General features: G+C 40.2%; 1 protein-coding gene and 1 non-coding gene across 2 annotated transcripts in view; both read left to right on the forward strand.

The window, feature by feature from the left end:
• The first annotated feature begins 2267 nt into the window (after window positions 1–2267).
• TRNAY-GUA (transfer RNA tyrosine (anticodon GUA)) lies at window positions 2268–2351 on the forward strand. The gene is given in 2 exon segments: window positions 2268–2304; window positions 2316–2351. It is a non-coding gene; the product is annotated as a tRNA-Tyr (tRNA).
• A 638-nt stretch (window positions 2352–2989) lies between these two features.
• The window catches only part of MYBL1 (MYB proto-oncogene like 1), a 35574-nt gene continuing 18315 nt past the window's right edge, over window positions 2990–20248 (forward strand). Inside the window, exons 1-5 of the mRNA XM_067553849.1 lie at window positions 2990–3395; window positions 9359–9464; window positions 9542–9613; window positions 18328–18420; window positions 19566–19786. Coding sequence (XP_067409950.1) covers window positions 3376–3395; window positions 9359–9464; window positions 9542–9613; window positions 18328–18420; window positions 19566–19786 — 512 coding nt within the window. The 5' untranslated portion in view covers window positions 2990–3375. The remainder of the gene's footprint in view (window positions 3396–9358; window positions 9465–9541; window positions 9614–18327; window positions 18421–19565; window positions 19787–20248) is intronic.

Below are 20248 nucleotides of genomic sequence, written 5' to 3' on the forward strand. Positions count from 1 at the left end.
GGCCTAGACACGGAAATACAGACCTAGAAGGTCAGGTGGGCTTGTCTTTGGGTAGCTAGCCCATGCCTTCATTGGTGTTGCAACATCACAGTGCTATTTTTATTGCGCTAGCTTGAGCAGAGCTAGTGCATATTTGTTTACCAGGCAGTGTAGACATATCCTCTAAAATAAAATGCTACTGTAATACAGCATAGAACTTCAAATGAGATCACATTAACTTCTAAATCCCTGATCCTTCAGTGACCCTTCTGCAGAAAGACCCCTGTGTAGATCCTATGGATTTCCAAGGAGGATTGTGTTGGGTAGAGCAGTGACCTAATTTTGTTTTCTATAGAGTATTACAACATTTACCTCTGAGACACATGCGCTACCCTCACACATCATGGTATAATGATACTGTCCTCTTACTTATCCTCTCTTTCCCCTGGGGGTTAGGTGTCTTGTTTCTCTTCAGCCCAGCCCTCCAGTTGCACACTGCTGGGAGTGGGACCTGATCCTTTACTTTTTAAATTTATGGGAGTTTTGCCATTGATAGCAGGAGCAGGATCTGACCCAGGTTACTTTGAGTAGTTCCAGTAAAGTACTGCCAATGGGACTAGTCACAGTATGAGGCACTTTGCTTGAAAGTAAATGTTTGCAGAAGTGGGCCCTTAAAGTGCCTGTCCCTATGAGTTTATAATCTGTCTTTTATCTGTACTGTATTGTAAAGCACCATGGGCATAAATTATGTACACACTCTGCTCTTCTAATTATTGTATAGCTGAGATGAGAATAAATCTCACTAACCATTCTCTTCATACTTTAACAATATTTGGTGTCATAGGTTAAGTGATAAATACATGGAGAACTAAATAGATGGGATGTTCAACACTTAAATGGCATAAATAGAGCATATTATTGATCACAAAGAAAACTAAGGCCCCAGTCCCGAAATGACTTATGGACATGTATAGTACTACACACATTGTGTGTGTGTGTGTGAGTGAGAGTGTGTTTAAACTAAACCATGTGTACAATTTTTTGCAAGATGAAGGTCTAAATGTTTAGGCGATTCCTCTTTTTTTGTTTTAGTTTCCTGTGATCCTGCCCTTTTCCTTTTAAAATAATGTTTTATTTCACTTATTTAATTAGTTAATTGGTACTATTATTTAAAAGGTATAAAAGCACTAAATGCTAAATGCTGTTCCTAAAGGATAAAGTATTTTATTTAGAGACACCACCAGTTAAAATATTTGTAAAAATCCTTACACATGTGATTGAATCACTTCTCTTTATTAAGTGAAACAACTTTTAGGATTTGATCTCTTACTCTTCATTCTGTTTACTACTTTCATTTCTCTCAGGGTAGACAATAATGATAGATTAATTAGTTTTGTTTTGAATTTCTAGTAATTTTCCTTTCAGGCATTTATAGATTATTTTGCTCAGGTTGCAAACGGGGAGGGAGGGAAGATGGTTAGAAAAGCTGTTTCCACTGAATTGCTTATGTTTAGGCTAGGTTGAACACCTGTTATGTTTGATTTGATTTGAAAAAGATAATACCAGTTTGACTTTCATAATTAATCTCACTTCACCCTCCAAACAAAGTACCTTACACCTGAGGAGGCTGATCTTCCTCCTTTCTTTACTCCTAATGATTTTTCACAGGAATAAGGGAGGGAGAATACTCTTTCTTAGGGCTTGTCTAAACTTACAGGACTGTAGCTGCACCGCTATAGTGCTTACTGAAGATGCTACCTACACTGACAGACAAGAGAACTTCTCCCAGCTTAGGTGCTCCAACTTCCCAAGAGGCAGTAGCTATGACAACAAGAGAAGCCCTCTCATTGATATAGAGCTGTCTACTCTGGGGGCTAGGTTGTTATAACTGTCCCTCAGCGTGTGGGTGTAGTTATACCAACATATATTTGTAATGTAGACGAAGCCACAGATTATAATATGGTATGGTATAATGTATAATGTCAGGCAAATATACATGAAAGGAAGGAAAATGTTCTTAGAGAGAATTTACTTGTTTTTATAGGGAAAAGAATTGTATGATTACATAGGATAGTACTGCAGCAATAGTCAACAGGTGTTGTCTTCTCCGAAACCCCATTTCTCTCTCTATTTATTATTGGTACAAAAAGCTGCTTTCCCATAAATGTATAGCTACCCAATACTAATTTCTCTTTTCTTTGATTGCTGTACTCTAATCTATATTAGAATAGATGAATTATGAAAGTGAGAATGCTGTATAGAGAAAACACACACCTTAATATATACTCCCTTCGATAGCTCAGCTGGTAGAGCGGAGGACTGTAGAGTTGGCAGATATCCTTAGGTCACTGGTTCGAATCCGGTTCGACGGAGATATGATTTTGTAAACTTCTCTGTATAGGGCACAGAAGGCGGAAAACGCTTTGCTAGCAACGCTAAAACGTCTTTCCCTCCCGCTGCGGAGTGGGCTGTTCATATACTTTTTATTAGGCCAGAGTCACTGGCAGGTGCTGGTGCTAAGGCATATAGGTAATATGGTGTCACATAGGGCCCCTCCCCCAACCAGTCCGACTGCCTCCCTGCAAGCGCCAGCCCTAGCAGCTAAGGGGGTGAGGGTCGCAGCCCGGAGTGCAAGAGCGGCAGCCCCGAACGCGAGAAAAGGCTGTGGGCTTACTGCGCAGCCTCAGTGGAACTAGCAGAAGCCGCCGTTTCCCACTGAAGGGCTTTGGCGAGAGGAAAAACTCACTCCCCCAGCATGCAGCGCGCTACGCCCCGCCTTCCCGCTCCGGGTCCGCCCCCATGTGGCGCTATGCCCCACCCCCTGCTTTCCCCACTGGTTGCACCCTTTCCTCCTCTGGCTCGGTGCCCCCCTCCGCCTCGATCGCGTGCGGCTCCTGCAGCCAATGGCGTTGCAGTCCGCGTGTGCAGATTCAAACGGTGGCTCGGGAAGGAGGCTGGGCGCGAGATTCGGCGGCACAGACAGAAGTGAACCAGCAGCGAGTGTGGCGGCCGCGGGGGCGGCGCAGCCGAGACGGGCACGGGAGAAGCTGGAGTCGGGGCAGTTGTGACGGGGCCTTGGAACAGCAGCTCGGACCCGGGCAAGAAGCGTCCGCAGCCCCCGATCCTGTCCCCGCAGCTGGGCCGGGCCATGTCCTGTGTGCGGGGAGCCGGGCCAGGGCGGGGCTAGGAGCGGCTGTCCGTGGAGGGGGTGGGGTTGGATGCGCTGGAGTCTCCGGGAGCGGTATAGGGAGCCGTCCCCTGCCCCCCGGTGTGTGACGGGGACGGGCCCCCGAGCCCGTGCGTGAGCCTCGGGGCAGCGTGAGGAGCCCGGGCGGGGGGCCGCGCAGCCCCGCTCTCCAGCCAGCCCCAGCCCCTTCCCTATGGTGCGCCTCGAGGATGGCGAAGAGATCACGCAGGTGAGTAACGCCTCAGGCTGGCCGAGTCCGCCTGGCCCGGCTCCGGTATCTCCGCGCCTTGGTCCCGAATCTTTGCTCCCTTCCCCGGTCTCAGCGCTTTCCATCTTCTGCGCCCAGGTGGCACCTGCCCCCTTCCGCCGTGGGGCAGTTGAGGCCGCCCTGCCACCCTCGTCTCCCTTCGTCTTTCTCCCCAGACTGGAGGTGCAGACTCTCCTCTTACCCAGCTGTCCTTCCCTGGGCTCAGCTGTCACTGCCACAGTCCCTCCCTTCCTCTCCCCGCCCCACAGCCATCCCGATCCCGTCTTCATCACCCCGCTGTTTCCTGTCACCCGCCTTCGCACAAAGGTGTTCCCTGACTTCTCCATCTTCCCTACTTTGTTGGATCCCCCTAGGCGTCGCTGCAAACATCCCTTTCCCATGTTGCCCTGTACCACAGACTTAGAGGTAATCTTATCTTTTCCTGCACCGTAGCTTTTCTTGCCAGTTTTCCCTTTTTCCAACTTCTTCCATCATCTTCCTGCTCCTTTTCCTCTTTGCTTTCACACACACCTGATGGGAGGCTAGAGTTGACCATAACCAACTAACATGCTTCTAATACTCTTTGTCTTCAATAATTCTTAATTTTTAGAAAAACACAGCCTGTCTTCCTAGTCCTGGCGCTCTGGGAAGCTATATGTGAATCTTTTCCCTGTAGCTGGGGATGTTTGGGAGAAAGAATGTGTTTATTGGACTGCAAACATTGAGAGCTGTTCTAGATTTGTGGATACAGTATTAATCCTCAATTCTGCAGGAGCCTGTGTGCCTCATTTTATATTCAAAGTCTGAATGTTTAGGAAACTAAATTTACTAATCTAGTTACTACTGTCTTCAGTCTTTCTGGTGGTGGACTTCCATAGTGCTACTTGTAAAAATAAATGTTTGAAAACTGATAAGGTAATACAGAAGGGGGTTGATAAGGGAAGAGCGGGGTAAATTATTAATATTACTTATGAAAGCTATTAGGTTTTAACCTTCCACAGTATTTGGTGATTGCCATGGATGCATGTTGTACATGGGATTAAAGAAATTATAGTTTGGTGGTTATTTCAGAATCTGCTACTGTATTTTTCTTTCTGAGGAGATGAAGTTTATTACAAATACATTATAAATTCATTGTTCTTGTTGAAAAGCTGTAGTGGGGGAAGAAAGCAATATGTTTGCTCTTTAATGGTTTCAAGGAACATGAAAATATCTGAGAAACTAGAGATGATCAATTATCTTAATGTAGGTGTGCAGGGAACGGTACATAGTCTGTTTTTGTTACTCTCATCTAAATTTCATCCTATAACATCAGAAATTCTATCTGTGATATTGTACCCAGTATACATCTGGAACTTGTCTCTTTCACCAACAGAAGTTTGTCCACTAAAAGTTACCTCACACACCTTGTCTATCTGGAGTTTAGTCTTGTTTAGCTCCTAGTCTTCCTGGAAGTGCTAACATGCTGTCAGTGAATACTGAGTTGTGAAGAATTTACATTTCTTGCTAGGTAATTAAAATAGGTGTGCATGGAGGATGAACTTATCTGTTACAGATTGGTGACCCCAGGAAAAAAATTACTATCTTCCTGCATGTATGCTATATGCCAAGAAGTGCAAACTGTTTTTTGGGATCACTAACTTAGTACAAGGGTAAGGAAGGCATCTTGTTCTTTGAGTTCCAGGTGGTATTATTAGGTATAACATTGTCCTTGATTTTTAAAATGAGAAGTTTTCATTTCTTAATGCAGCTGCCAACTCATTCAACTACATAAGAAAAAGGGACACTGAAGACTAGAATCTTAATAATTTAAAGACTTTTAAAATTAGAATTGAATTATTGAAATTAAATTTATATATTTTGTTTACTCTTTCAAACAGCTTGGTGAAATTAGATGACTTCATTTCATTTTCTGTCTTCCTGCACTAATTCAATACAGTTTGAGTTCACAACATTACGGAGGAGTAAACTGTAATAACTGAAATGTTAAAAAATCCATTCATATTAGGTTTTGTGGTTTTTTTTTTTTTTTAAACACACACAATTCTTGAACCTAACCTGTTAGTGTCCCATTCTAAGCGCAATCTATAGGCTACAATTTGTGTTTGTTTTCAGACTGAGAGGGGTGGGATACAAGAGATTTTTAATATGTGAATCTAGTGTAGATACTCTTCTCTCTTTATGAAATTTAAACACTGGATCTTTAGGAACTTTGGGCTGTATAGAGTGCATTTGTCTTTTTGTAGAACATTCAAGTGAATAGTTCTTAACTGCCATTCTAGGCAAGGCTGTGTGTGTATCTTGCACTACTGTGGAATCCACTCCTGGCTGTTGTATTGTTCTCCATTTCCAGAATCAGAATCTAGATACTAATTTTCAAAAATTGTTCCTAGTACACGGTTGAAAAGAGAGGCTTAAAAATATAAGCCAAATGTAAGAAGATACTGTTATCTTCCCAAGTCTGTAGACAGCCTGAAACAATACTATGTGAACTGCCCCATTCACCTTAATGATGTTAATTCTAAATTTTAATTATGACAGTTTAGATGTAAGCATTGTACATTATTTCAGTGCTAGTTGTTTTAGGAGAAATATCCAACTAATGTTGCATAATTCCATTTTGTCTCCCACATCTGGTGCCAGAAATGTCAAGTGTGCCCTACCCACTTGCCAAAACTTCCAGTTTTACTCCTAGAAACTTCTACAGGGTAAATTTGTTTTTCTTAAAAACAACCCACACTCTCACATCCCTGTGATCTACTGGGAATGTAGGGTAGTGTAAAATATACTGAGTTTAATATCAAGTAATGATTATATTCATTTTCATATTTCATTTAGGAAAAAAAAATTAAAAAATATATCAAAGTTGCTCCAGAGTTTCCTATTCACCATACTAGAGTGCCACAGAGACCAGGTAACTGTGGTGATGCTGCATAATTTTTGTCAAGCTTCCCACAGAGTGTACAGATCCTTGGCTATAATTCAAATACAGATAAGCTTTAGTCTTTTTTATTGCCTTTCAAAATGAGTGTCACATTAAATAGTTTGACCCAGAAACAGTAGTAGTATAGTAGAACCTCAGAGTTACAAACACCAGAATTACAAATTGACCCGTCAACCACACACCTCATTTAGAAATGGAAGTATGCAATTAGGCAAGCAGCAGAGACCAAAAAAACCCCCCAAAAAACCCCAGAACAGTACAGTACTGTGCTAAATGCAAACTACTAAAAGTAAAGGGGAAAGTTTAAAACAAAAGATTTGACTAGGTAAGGAAACTCTCTGTGGTTGTTGCATTTAAATAAAGATGGTTAAAAGCAGCAATTTTCTTCTGCATCGCAAAGTTTCAAAGCTGTATTAACTCAATGTTCAGTTGTAAATTTCTGAAAGAACAACAATAACGTTTTGTTCAGAGTTGCAAACATTTCAGAGTTAAATAGCCTCTGTTCCTGTGGTGTTCTACTGTATGTGAAGATATGGGTTAGTAAGACTAGTGTTTCTGAACCAGTAGATGGGGGGGGGGTTGTGTGTGTGTGTGTGTTGGGTAATAATTAAGATAAGAGGAGATACCTCAGGCTATATGCTTTGTTTACTCTGTCACCAATATGCAGCTGTTGTAAGCACAAAGCATTCTTTTCTCTCAAGTCAGAATAATACTTCAAGGAGTTAATATTAAAGGTTATTCTGAAGTGTTCATCATCAACCATTTTGCTATATAAATGGTTTACAGCTTATGAATGATCAGTATTTAAAAAGTTTGTAAAATAGTCATTCAAACGTGTAAAACATTTGAATGATGCCTTTTTGATGTGGAGAAGTGAAAGTTATCTTAACAGTACTGTAAGATAATTGGGAGAACTATACTAAATGAAACTCTATCTTAGTGTCTGTTTCGTTACCTGATTCAGATGTATTGGCTCTTTTTTGGCAGCCTGCTCATTATAATAGCTTCAGACTCATCTTGCTAATAATAAACTTTAATTCTGGTCCGCTATGCAGTGTTTAAATTACTGAGATCAAGTTGACAGAGTGTAACCATAGGGAGACAACTGAGTTGTAATTTTAATATATTGTGTGGCTTACTTAAGATGAAAAAGGGAAGTACAGCATTAACATGCAATTGCTGAGCCTGAGCGAAGAGATGGAGAGTGTGAGTGGGGGTCGAGGTGTGAGCAAGAGAGAAAAAATGAAGACTTGAGGTACACCTTTCAAAAGCACTTAAGTGACTTAGGAGCCTAAGTCCCATTAAGAGTCAAATGTAGATATGTTGAAAGTCAGTGGGACTTAGGTCCTTTTGAAAGTTGTATCCAAAACTTTAATTTCTTTACAACTTTGGGTACAAATTTCAAGACCTAATTGAGTTAGGTTCCTAAGTTCCATTGACTGAACATATGTACTTTTTATGTACATTTGACTTTTAATGGGACTTAGATGCTTTTGAAAATTTTATCATTTTATCTTTTTTTATAAACTGGATATTTCTTATTTTTGTTTTTCAATTCTTCTATAATAAGAACTGCATAATCATTTTACAGTGATCACTTTACTGAATGCAGTTGACTTTCATAATAAGTGGGAAGGATTTGCTATAGATCATTAAACAAATACATTTGTGATTTAAAAAAAAATCAAAGTACTTATCGATAAATTCAAAGGAGAAAATAACACAGTTGTAAAAGGAGGGGGAGGGAAAGAATGAGTATTATACCACTTATCCAGTAGATGGAACATACTCAACAGGGAGGCACAAAGGTAACTTCATGTTTCTACCATTTCTTTCCTTTGACTACCAGATAAGGATCTCAGCACTGCAGTTTCAGTTCTACCTGCTTTCTTGGCTATATTTTGTCCATATCAAGTTTGTAATTTGTCTTTAGTTCTTGTATTCTTCTTTTATTTTTTAAAGGAACCCCTATTCATGGTCTCAGTTTGACTTTCCAGGATTCCATTGAATTTTTTTCTTTTGCTTAGCTCTTTCCCTTCCTTCAGTTGGCTTCAGGTGGTCTCTTGTACCGCTCATCACTTTTTGCTGCCTCCTACCTTCAGAAGCTGAATTATTCCTCTGGAGCCCTTCCAGCTCTAGGATGCACAGTAAGAAGATTTAGGGCTGGTTCTGAGCTATGATAAGCTGGTTACTGCTTGTAGCAAGCATTTTATCTAGGTTCTGATACTGACATTCTGCTATACAGTGCATTTTTGTGAGTCTGGATTTAGTGAACATGAAAGGGTTTTATAAACAAAAAAAGAATCTAGAAGACATTTCTTCCACTAGAATAATATCCTTGAGTTTAAAAAAAAGAGGGACCTGACGTAACTGATGGTGTGACAGTCCTATATTCTGTTAAATTCCTAAGTATTTTTAAAAATGCACACTCTTTAATTGGTATTTTAACTTAGGACTTGCACTTGTGTACATCAAAGTACGTGTGTGTGTGTGTGTGTGTGTGTGTGTGTGTGTGTGTGTGTGTGTAAATTAAGAAAGTTGAAACATGGCATTAATCTGTGGGTTTTCTAGACTAGAAAACCATGGCCCTAATGCACCTAATGATTTGCAATGCATAGCTGAAACATTGTTGGATGCTGTATTAAAGGAAAACCTAAACAGTGAGATTAAACAAATCTTGAGCTTCAGATTTAAGCTTTTAGGAACATTCTACCTATTCCTCACAAGATACAGCCTTGCAAAATTGACTAGGTTCCTTTTAGGGTTTATTACTTAACTTTGAAGCATAGGTCTGAGCCATTTCTGGAGGAAGAAGATAATGGTCTGACCTTATGTTCCTACAAATTTTATATATCATTCTAAATAGATAGATTGCTTCAAGAGGTGAACCAGATGCATATGCTACAAACAAAAACCTCTCTGGTTTCTTGAGCTATTGATGATCAGTGTTAATATAAAATACATTTCTAGTTTGCTTAAACTGCTCTGTTGTACTCTGCAGTGAGGAAGAAGATGACGACCTTCAGTATGCAGATCATGACTATGAAGTATCACAGCAAAAAGGATTGAAGAAGATATGTAACAGAGTAAAATGGACACGTGATGAGGTAACACTTGACCAGACAGCTTTTACTTTTACATCTTACCAAAATGTTATATTTCTCAGCTGATATTGTCTTTGCAGGATGACAAGCTAAAGAAGCTGGTAGAACAAAATGGTACAGATGATTGGACTTTCATTGCTAGTCATCTACAAGTAAGTGTGAAGTATAACTTTTTAATGAAAGTGTCTATCGTGATCATATGTCCAATTTAGAGATGACTAGCTATGAAACAGTTTATGTGGGGAAGCATACATGACTGCTATATTTTTTACTATTTTATGGATGCCCATAGCTTGACTTTAAAGTCCCAAACCCTCCAGAGTCTTATTGAATTAAAACCAAGACTTCATTCCTGAAATTAATAGGAAGTCAGAAGAGTTTGTGAAGCCCCAGTGTGCTATGCTCATGTCTGCCATTATATCTGAAGTAGGTTGCTGCGTTCTGAATCATTTGCAGTCTTCATTTGGGGTTGCAGTCAACTCTATGTTGTGGATTGAAGTAGTTTAATCAGGAGATTAAAAGTGCAGATCAAGCATAATCCTCCTTTCAGATGTGAAAGGAAAGAAGAGTTAGTTTCTTGACCAGATGAGGATTCCTTACTACTGTGGCAGTCTGTGTCCAGGAGTTATGAGGAAACCAGCACAAACCTAAGGTTTTGCACCAATTTGGCAACCTGTGATCTTACTCCCTCAGTTGATAAGGTTAGAGTAGTGGCCAGTTTCTGGTTTTTTGTCTCCCTCCTCCCTGTCCCCAAAAAAAACCCCATCCATTTTTTGGAGATGAGTTTAAACTAGCAGCTTTATCCATTTGAGATCTGTTCGACGCAGTGGGGTGTGGTGGTGGGCTGCATTAACGGAGAATAACTGCCACATGCATATTGATTGCACTGGATTCCATGGCTTCTCTTATTCTTCCCAAGTTTCCTCATGATAAGGAGAGAGGGAGTATTGAGTCTTATGGGCCTTGGCATGAAGGGTCTGGGTGAGAGCTGGTGTTCATTTTGGTATTGGGATCTGTGTGGTACAGAAATGAATAGAATGAGTTTTTCTGAATTGCTCCTCTATGATATTGCATGTCAAAAGCACCATATTGTCACTGCTGTCAAGTGACAGATCTTCACAGTACTATAAGCTTAGGGTAAGTCTACACTGCAGCTGGAAGTGAGCTCCGAGTCCAGGTAGACAGACTTGCAATAGCAGGGCATGAGCTAATGCATTAAAAATAGCAGTGTGGATGGTTCAGGCTGCTGCTCAGGCTCTGAAGCCTACCCGATCCTGTAGGCTTCAGATTCAGAGCCGCAACATCCACACTGCTATCTTTAACATCCAAGCTTGAGACCCACTAGTGTGAGTCTGTCTATCAGGGCTAGAAGGCTTGCTCCCAGTTGCAATGTAGACCTACCCTTCGGAACTTGTTTCCTACCCAAAGACAGAAGACGGTTGTCCACCACTGCCAGAAGGGTTGTATTTGTACTCTACTCTTCTGGAATCTGATTGTGATGGATCCAGGATGATGATGATGATGACAGTGCCGCTGGAATTTGTGTGCCACTACTTTCTTGGTGACTTTGCCAAGGAATCAAGGGGTTGGAATATATTCAATAAGTGGCAAGGTTATTGGTGCCAAGAGCAGATTTCAAGATTGGCCAATCTTTTCCTTCTAAAGTGACTCTAATAGTTAATCCTTGAAGGCATTGATGCTTTTAGTATCTTGATGTTGGGGAGAGAGAGGAGAGTGGTGTCAGGTGCCCTTTGGTAGCTTTCAGCAATCATGAAGGTTACCTTAACAGGTGATGGTATAGACAATCATTGCTTTCAGAGCTGCTGTCTTGGTGATGAATTCCATCTTGGGTCCTTAACTCAGATAATGACTAGATACAAGGGAAAACCTGTTTTTAAATGTGTTTACAATGTCTGATGTAACAGGGACGTGTGTAAATCACAACTTCATAGAGGGCATGGAAATCATAAAAATGTCTCTAAACCATGATCTCTTAAATATTTTTTTTTAAAAGACAGATATCTACAACAAAGTCTTTAATACAAACAACTACGTTAGCTAGCCCATTTCAAGGACTAAATTTAGTTAGAAAATTCAGTCCATGCAGTCTGAAATTCTATCCTTTGTCATTTACACTGTTGTGAATTTTTAAAAAAAATTGGTGATTTACACATGTCTCTAATTATAAACTGAATGAGGTGTGGACCTCAAAAAACACTTTAGGACGTTCACAGGATAGAAACGTGACAATTTAAAAATATATCAATCAAATTTTTTTAAATACTGGTTAAAATTAAATTTGGGTGCCTAAAATTAATCTCCTAAATGAAAGTGGACTGAAGTTTTCAAAGCTGCTGAACACCTGCAGCTCGCACTGGCTTCAGTTGGATTTGTGAAACCTTAGGGGTTCTGAATTGAAGGCTTCTTATATTCAGGTGGCTAAATATGGATGTTAGGGGATTACCTTAGACACGCAGGTCTGAAAACTTTTGGCTGTTATCTCTTTCCTCCTCTTCCTGCTATTCCTCCATCAGAGACTGTTTTTTGGAGGGGATAGTGAGTGCATGGGTGGGCGGGCGGGGGATTGTGTGTGAGTGGGAGATTTGCTATTCTGTAGGCTGGGAACAATCCCACAAAGAGTGACAGTTGCTTTAGAGGTGTGACCTGCAAATCAGCTTGTCCTTTTTTTGATTTGATGGATAAAGAAGGCCTAAAATGACTGTTGTCCCTGTCCTCCTCCCACTGCCCTTCTTTCTCATGCTGAAATTACCTCAGAGACTGAAAGATAAGCAGTACAGAGCCAGACTTTCAAAATGCTCTCATCCACGTTTGAGAACAATTTAAAAAGAGCTCAGTTCTTTTAGAACTTGACTGCACTGGGAAATGGCATTGTTTTATAACTCATGTTAATGTGATGTTAAATATGTTGTGGCATTCAGTGCAGATAGGTCTGTGTTTTTTAAAATCATGATACCTGATTGTGGTTAACGTTAGGATAGCACAATAAACTAACATGATTTAAATCATGATGGTCCTTGTCTGTGTTGAGTACTAACAAATGTTTAACTTTGTCAGCATGTGTTTATAAAACAATTTCCTAGTGTAGACAAGCACAGTGGCCCCTAAATGAAGGAGCCAGATTACTAGTAAAGCTCAGCAGCTGGTATCTACCATAGCTCTCAGTGGGAGCTGCAAGGTGCTGACCTGACTGCCGCTTAAAGTCTGGCTTCTTGATTTCTGCCCCTCTAGAGTTTTGTGTTTGCACCAACCCCTGATTTGTGTCTACGTTAGTGATTTGCACTGATGTAACTGCATCTTACTGTACGTACACTGTTGCGGTTACATTTCTTCATTCTTAAAAAAAAAAAAAAAATAAAATAAAATAAAATCATAGCCTAAAAGAGAACTGAGCTGTCTTGAAAATCAGGCACTGAGTGTGGAAGAGGTTTGTAGTCAGTCTGTTAAACTATTTAACTTTGCCTTGACCAAAAAAGTGGCAGAGTGTAGCTATCGTTTGCTAGCTAAGCCTGATCTAAATGCAGCTAATTTTTTGGACAAGACAAGTCATTTGGGTTTTTTTAACACATAACTTCACTCTCTAAGAAAGACACCCTCTTTCGAGTATTCAGTAAAGATTTAGCACTTCTGCCTCTTCATTTAAGAGTTCAAAATAAACATGCATTGAACCACCAAGAAAACTGGCAAAAGCAGAGATTATCAGACTTAACACTGATATTTCTGAGAAAAACAAGCAAGCAAAAAACCTGTTTTCTTTATAACAAATATTTCTGGCCTTCTTGTATAGATCATAAATAAACAAAAATGGGAACCTTTTAAAAAAAAAAAATTCTGTAAGTTACCTAAAAATAGAGGGAAATAGAAGTGTTGAGGGCCACCCCCAAATATAAAAGATGAAGGCCTAAATTCATTCTTGGCTGGCATGGGATTGCATGGGGGTAACTATAGCAGAATTTTACTCAAAATGTTCTAAGCTATAAGTGGAAAGGGGGTTCTTTGAGTGGATGCAGATGTATGTTCCTCTCAGGTGTATTTGTGCTTTGCTTTGTGCACTTTGGGTCAGAGACATCTTTGGCATAGCAGTACTCATTGAGGTGGTGTATGTTGGAGGCCCAATGCAATTTGAGTTGCCTGATCACTGTCTTGAGGCCTAGCATAGCTTAAGTTGCTTGCTTGACTATTCTGGTCTCCATGGCCTGACCCGTCAAGTGTTTCTCACTCCCACAGACCCAGACCTTTACATAAGTTGGATGTAAGATTCCCTTACCTGGAGATGGCCCAGGTTGCAGGCCAGCCTATTGCGGAAGCTCAGTATGACATTCTCACCCCTTCCATACTATTCTCTATTGTTAACCTTTTGCCTGAGAACCAACCTGTACCCTGGGATGCACTGTCTGCTCCAGCAGCCCTGTCATTACACACACAAAAAAAAAATGATTTGGTGGCTACAACTTTGCTTTCTCTAGTACTAGAGGACTTCAGGTGAATGGCTGCAGCTCTGTGTAGTCAGGCTGGTACAGAATACCCACAAATTGGTGGACATCCCCCAGGCGGGTTGCCCTCCCTGTTAATAATACCTGGCCAAATCTTTGTGGCACACACCAGCATCAATATATCCAATAGCCAAAGGTATGGAAAAATGATACCATGTCCCTAGTCAGGAGATTGAATGTTTCTACTCGCATCTGGCACCAAACTCCTTATTTATCTGCTAATGAGAGGTTGTGACTCAGAAGATTTAAGTCTACCTCCCAAAAAAAAGAACCAGAAGAACTGGATTTGTTGGGAAGAAAGATTTATTCTACTGCTTCACTCCAGATGAGAAATTAAGCAGTTTTAGTGAAATATGATTTTGTCAGTTGGAAGATGTTTAAATTCAGAGACAAATTGCCAGACTACTCTAGAAAGGAGTTCAAAGCTTTCTTGATGAAGGGCTGGCTCATGGCAAAGACCTCGCTGCATGTTGCTTGTGCTTTCTCCAGAGCAATGGCCTCTGCAGTTATCACAAGGAGGTGGTATCTTGGTTATTTAATTCCAGGATAGCAGAGATATCCAACAATCCATTGATCTATGTTTTGATGGACAGTTTGCATTTTTGGACAAAACAGATGAGGTATTAATCTTTTTTAATTAAAAAGATTCACAAATGACTTTATGTTCCCTGGGCGTTATTATATGGCTTCTAAGAATGTTAGTATATGACCCTAAAACAATATTCTGATCACTTCCGCAGACAACCCTTCTATCCTCCCAGATGATCTGATAGAGTCAGAGACCTCAGAAAATGTCATCTAACTCTCGTGCTAGCCAATCAAGCTGTCAGCATGTAGTAGGGAAACAGCCCTTTTGATTTGTTTTTCAAGGACCACATAGCAACCAACAAAAATCCCTTCTCAGTTTGGAGACATATTATCTCACTTGCTTGGTGCTTGGGAACAAATATCTTAAGGAAAGTGGGTCCTGAGTACTGTGGAATTGGAATATTTGATCCAATTAACTTCCATCCCTTCTCTCCACTCTCCTTCTCTGTCCCCTTTTCAGGGACTTATCTCATGAGTCTGTGCTCCTTCGGGAGGTTCAGCCTCTCCTTGTCCTGGGGGCCATAAAGGAAGTTCTCCTATAGCTTCAAGGATGGGTTTCTACTCCTGCTATTTCTTGATTCTTAGTCCAAAGTGGGCTGAGACCTATTGTGGACTTCTGGGCTCTCAAGTTCTCTAGATCATAACAATCTTTGGGATGTATACTTCCATATAGCTGTGTTACTCAGCCATAGGAAATTTTTCAAATTTGTCACAGGAGGCAGTTATCATCACACAGTACTCTCCTTTGGCCTGTCTTTGCCTCTTTGCGTATTTACCAAATGTATGGTGTAGTTGTGGTGGCCTTCTTAAGGAGAAGTGAAATCCATAGCTTTCCTTACCATAATGATTGGCTGCTCCGCGAGTCCTCTCACAATCAAGACTGTTGCCACATTGACTACATCATCCACCTGTTCAATCGCCTGGATCTTATCCTGAGCCGAGAAGTCAATGCTCATTCCTACCCAGAGACTTGAGTTCATTGGGGCACTGCTTGACTCAACGAGTTCAACTGCTTTTCTTCCCCAACCGAGATTTCAAACTATTCACAAATTATGCATTCAAGTCTCCCGTATCCAATACTGCTTGACCTTGTGCGAAATTGCTATGCCGCATGTGTTTTTACCTACATAACCAGGTATGCAAGATTACACCGCCACACTCTTCAAATGTGGCTAAAATCACTCTTTTGTCTGAGCAAGCACTATTTGGATAAATTAATCTGGTTCCCGCGAACTGTACTATGATCTCTAGAATGGTGGATGATCTGAGACAATGTATGTGTGGACATTTCTTTCTCTCGTCCTCTCCCAACCATGACAGTTGTGATGGATGCCTCTCTAGTAGGCTGTGACATTCAGCTAGAGGAGTTGCAAACTTAAATACTTTGGTTGGAAAGGGGTCCAATTCACATAACTGTGTCCTCGAACTCTAGGCAATCCATGAGCTTTGTCAAGCCTGCCTTCCTTTCTCTCGGGCTTGTCGGTTCAAATAGTCACTGACAATATGATAGGCAGGGAGGGGCTCGTTCCAACTAGATTTGTTTGTCAAGAGGCAATTTTGCACCACAGAAAACATTGCTTCAGTAGCTTCATGCTTACCTGGAGTCCAAAATTAGCTAGCTGACTTCTTCAGTAGGAGGTTCTCCCCCAACTGCAAGTGGTCTCGAAAGAACAGAGAGATGAAGCTCATTTTTCACACATGGGGCATTCCTTCAATAGACCCATTTACTATAAAAGACAACAGGAAATGTCCTTTGTACTGGAGCATGAATAGCAGAGATTGCTGCAAGGTGAACCTTTTAAAAAATTCATTGAAAGGCCAGAGTATTTAAAATGTAGTCTAAAATATCATGGATCCTTGCCTTGACAAGGCAAGTGTCCACATGGAAGTGGACTGGGAATTTAATGTAAATTTTCCCCTTAATTTCTCATTCTTCAAGTCAGCCATAAATTGAAGCAATACCACACCAGCCTAATTCTGATAGCCCTGGTCTGGCCGAGACAATATTGGTTTTTGGACCTCCGACAGTTTCTTGCTTCACCCTACTCTTTCTTTACCTCTCCTCCCAGATCTTGTGTCACAGCAACACAATTGAATGCTACATCCACAGCTGTGCAGTCTCCACCTTGCGGCATAGCTGGTGAATGGCTAGATCAGGAGGAGGAGGAGAATTCCCTGATGGTTCAAGAGAGTTTACTCAGTAGCAAGAAACAATCAACGAGGTCTGCTTACCTGGCCAAGTGAAAAAGGTTCTCTGGGGGATATACAACCTGTTGAAGGAAGGATCCTAGATCTTTTAAACTAAGTTTTACATTTGAAATGCTCCAGCCTCTTGATTCGTTCTTTAATTCACCTTACAGCAATCTTTGTTGTTCATACAACAGTACAAGGATGTTCAGTATTTACCAACCTTATGGTTGCTAAGTTTCTGCAGGGTATAATATGCCTTTACCCATCTGTTAAGAATATGGTGTCACCTTGTGACCTCAACATTGTTTTGGTAATGCTTATGAGCCTGCAATTTGATCCCTTAGCTACTTGCTCTTGGCCTTTTTAAAGTAAAAGATAGCATTCCTCATAGCCACTATGTCAGCCAGGAGGGTATCTGAGATACAGGCTTTGATGGCAAGTCCTCTTTGTATGCTATCTTTTAAGGATACAGTAGCTTTGATTCCTCATTATAAACTTTAACTGAAATTTTTGTGAGCTTTTCATTTAAACCAGACAATATATTTACCTGTGGTCTTCTCAAAACCATACTCTGGTAAAGAAGATCTACGTACCTTTGATGTCAGGAGGAAGTTAACTTTTTACCTTGGCAGAAACAAGTCCTTTGGACAGTCATCTCATTTCTTTGTGTCCTACATAAATTGCATGAAGGGCTAGGCAGTGTCATTACAGATGATCTCTAGGCAGATTACTTCTGTAGTACAAAGGCTCCTTCTCTGCAGAAACTTGCAGCCCATTCCATGAGGGTTCAAGCTAATTCATTTGCTTTTCTGAAAGATTTTTTTTTTCTCTCGTCGATGTAGGGGCACTACTTTGGTTCTCAGCACACACAGTTATTTGATATGTGGTTATCGCTGCATCCAGCTTTGATGCAAACTTTGGCCAAATAGTATTGCAATATTTATTTCCCTAGACCCTGAATCCACCTCTGAATGGTCCTGTTTGTTTTATCTGATTTGAAATACTTTGAGTGGATGCAAACATGTAAAAACAGTTACTTACCTGTTCTGTAACTGTTCTTTGAGATATGGGTGCAGATGTATATTCTACAGTCCACCATCCATCTCCTCTCCATTGGAGTGTTTGTGCCTTCTTTCTGGTGTGAAGGAACTGAGGGGGGGATCAGGGTAGTGCTGCCCTTATATGGTCTCTGGAGGGGTCACGAGGACATAAAGTGCATGTGCACCGCCCTGATGGGTACTGCTGTGGCAAAAAGTCTTTGGCTTGTAGTGCACAAGGCAACAACATACCTGAGTGGAATACACATCTGCATGCACATCTTGAAGAACAAGTATAGAATGGGTAAGTAACTGTTTTTTTTATAACAAAAAGATCTCAACTATAACAGTGAATAGGAAGGTCAGTGATTAAATCTTTTCCACTTTGCAGTAACCTATTTAATACTAATCATCTATAGTTCATTATTTAGTTTTACATTTGATAATTAGTCAAAACTATTGCTGTTTGCTAGGAAAATGGTCTGGAAAACTGTCTACAAAGATGATCTTTAGCAAAATTATTTTTTAAAACTGTTTCAGAATCGTTCGGATTTTCAGTGCCAGCATCGGTGGCAGAAGGTTCTAAACCCAGAATTGATTAAAGGTCCCTGGACTAAAGAAGAGGATCAGAGGGTAATGGAACTTGTGCTTGGTTATTTTTTGACTGCAGCAAAAGAATACCAAGAATGTCTTTCTGTGTTGTCTCCTTTCCACCACCATGGTTTTCATATCTGAGATCCTAGATGACATATACAAGCTAGTTCATGGTGTTACGCTGGGTGTATGCCACTGCCCTTAATGAGATAAACACTTGAGCAGGCCTGACTGTTTATCATTTCCTCTTGCTAGTTGAACAGCTTCTCTAGATCATTGAGTAGAGGGAGACCTCTGTTTTTGAAACTGACATTCAGGACAGACTCTGGACTTTCTTACACCTTGTACTCCTCCAAACCACCAGACTTAACAGGTGATCTGCCATGTTGAGAGGAAAAAGGTTTGTATGCTCTTGTGAAAGAGGCTTCTAAGACTTCTTAGGAAAAAAACAAACAAGACCCTCCCCTTTTTCTGCCTGTTAAATACAGTATTCTTTCACATCTTGTCTAACTGTTTTCTGGGAAAACAGAACAACTGGAAAAGTAGGAGGATTGACGTGACAGATACCAAACAAGTGAAACTTGATTGAAAGTGGAAATGATTTTTATTCAGACTGTTTAAAACCCTTAGGTGTTTAAAAAAACAAAACATAGTTTTAAAAATTGGAATAAAAAATCATTCCCCTCTTATTAGGGCTTTACTTGCTTCATATCTCATATGATGATCCTCTCAATTCTTCATTTAAGTGTAGCCTTCTAGGAAAAACAGTCTAGACCTTTCATTGCTAATGTGTAAAACAAGCAGCGCACACACTCTTCTTCACAAGAAGTAATTTAAGAATTTTCCAGTGCATGAGTTGGCAGATGATACTGAAATCTAACTTAGTCAGCACATATTTTTTTTTACAGCTAGCACTACTTCCACAACATAGGCTCCTTTAACTTTAGAAGCAGGAATTTATACATCATTCTGAAACCTGGACTCCTGCAAATAACTTCTGAAAACACCGTCACTGTTTGGTTCTCTCTTTAGGCCTTTTCTAATCCTTAACTAAGTTTTTAATAAATCAGTTTTATTAATATTTTTGAGATATTAATTTCACACATACGCTGATAGGATTTCAGATCTAATTTTTCAAACAGACTAAATTGTCTACCATTGCTACTGTTTGATTTGTGTTCCAGGTTATTGAATTAGTTCAGAAGTATGGTCCAAAACGCTGGTCTCTGATTGCAAAACACCTAAAAGGGAGAATAGGCAAGCAGTGCAGGGAGAGATGGCATAACCACCTCAATCCTGAGGTAAAGAAATCTTCATGGACAGAAGAAGAGGACAGAATAATCTATGAAGCTCACAAGCGTTTGGGAAACCGATGGGCTGAAATTGCAAAACTTCTTCCTGGAAGGTGCTTTTCAACATTTTTGTATTAAACATCAGATTATGAAAACCAATCATTACAAAGATCTTTCCAAAATCCAAGTCATTTAGTAAAGGTAATCTAAATATGAACCAAAAAAAAAATCCATGGAAACTCTATTGTCTTCCTCTGGATTTTGTGGTGTTTGTCAAAATTTAAGTTCTACTTAAACCAACAACAAAGCTTATGTCTTCTAGTTAAAGATAACTTTTGTGATTAAGCAATGTTTTCTTGTCTGTTGCCAGACCCACAAAAACATTATCAGCTGGAGTAATATGAACTTCCCCTGTTTGTTGTTTAGATGCCAACACTGTTAACTGTTTTATTAAAAAATACAATACCCATCACATCCTGATGTTCCATCTGTTTTCAAGGTTATTCCAAGGCAAAATGTCACTAGAATATGTGCTTATTCTGACATCCAAAGGTGGTTAAATGTGATGGGGATAC

This window comes from Emydura macquarii, unplaced genomic scaffold (genome assembly GCF_026122565.2).
Source record: "Emydura macquarii macquarii isolate MOO-44397 ecotype Brisbane River unplaced genomic scaffold, CSIRO-AGI_Emac_v2 contig_1477, whole genome shotgun sequence".
In the NCBI taxonomy this organism is placed as follows: Eukaryota; Metazoa; Chordata; order Testudines; family Chelidae; genus Emydura; species Emydura macquarii.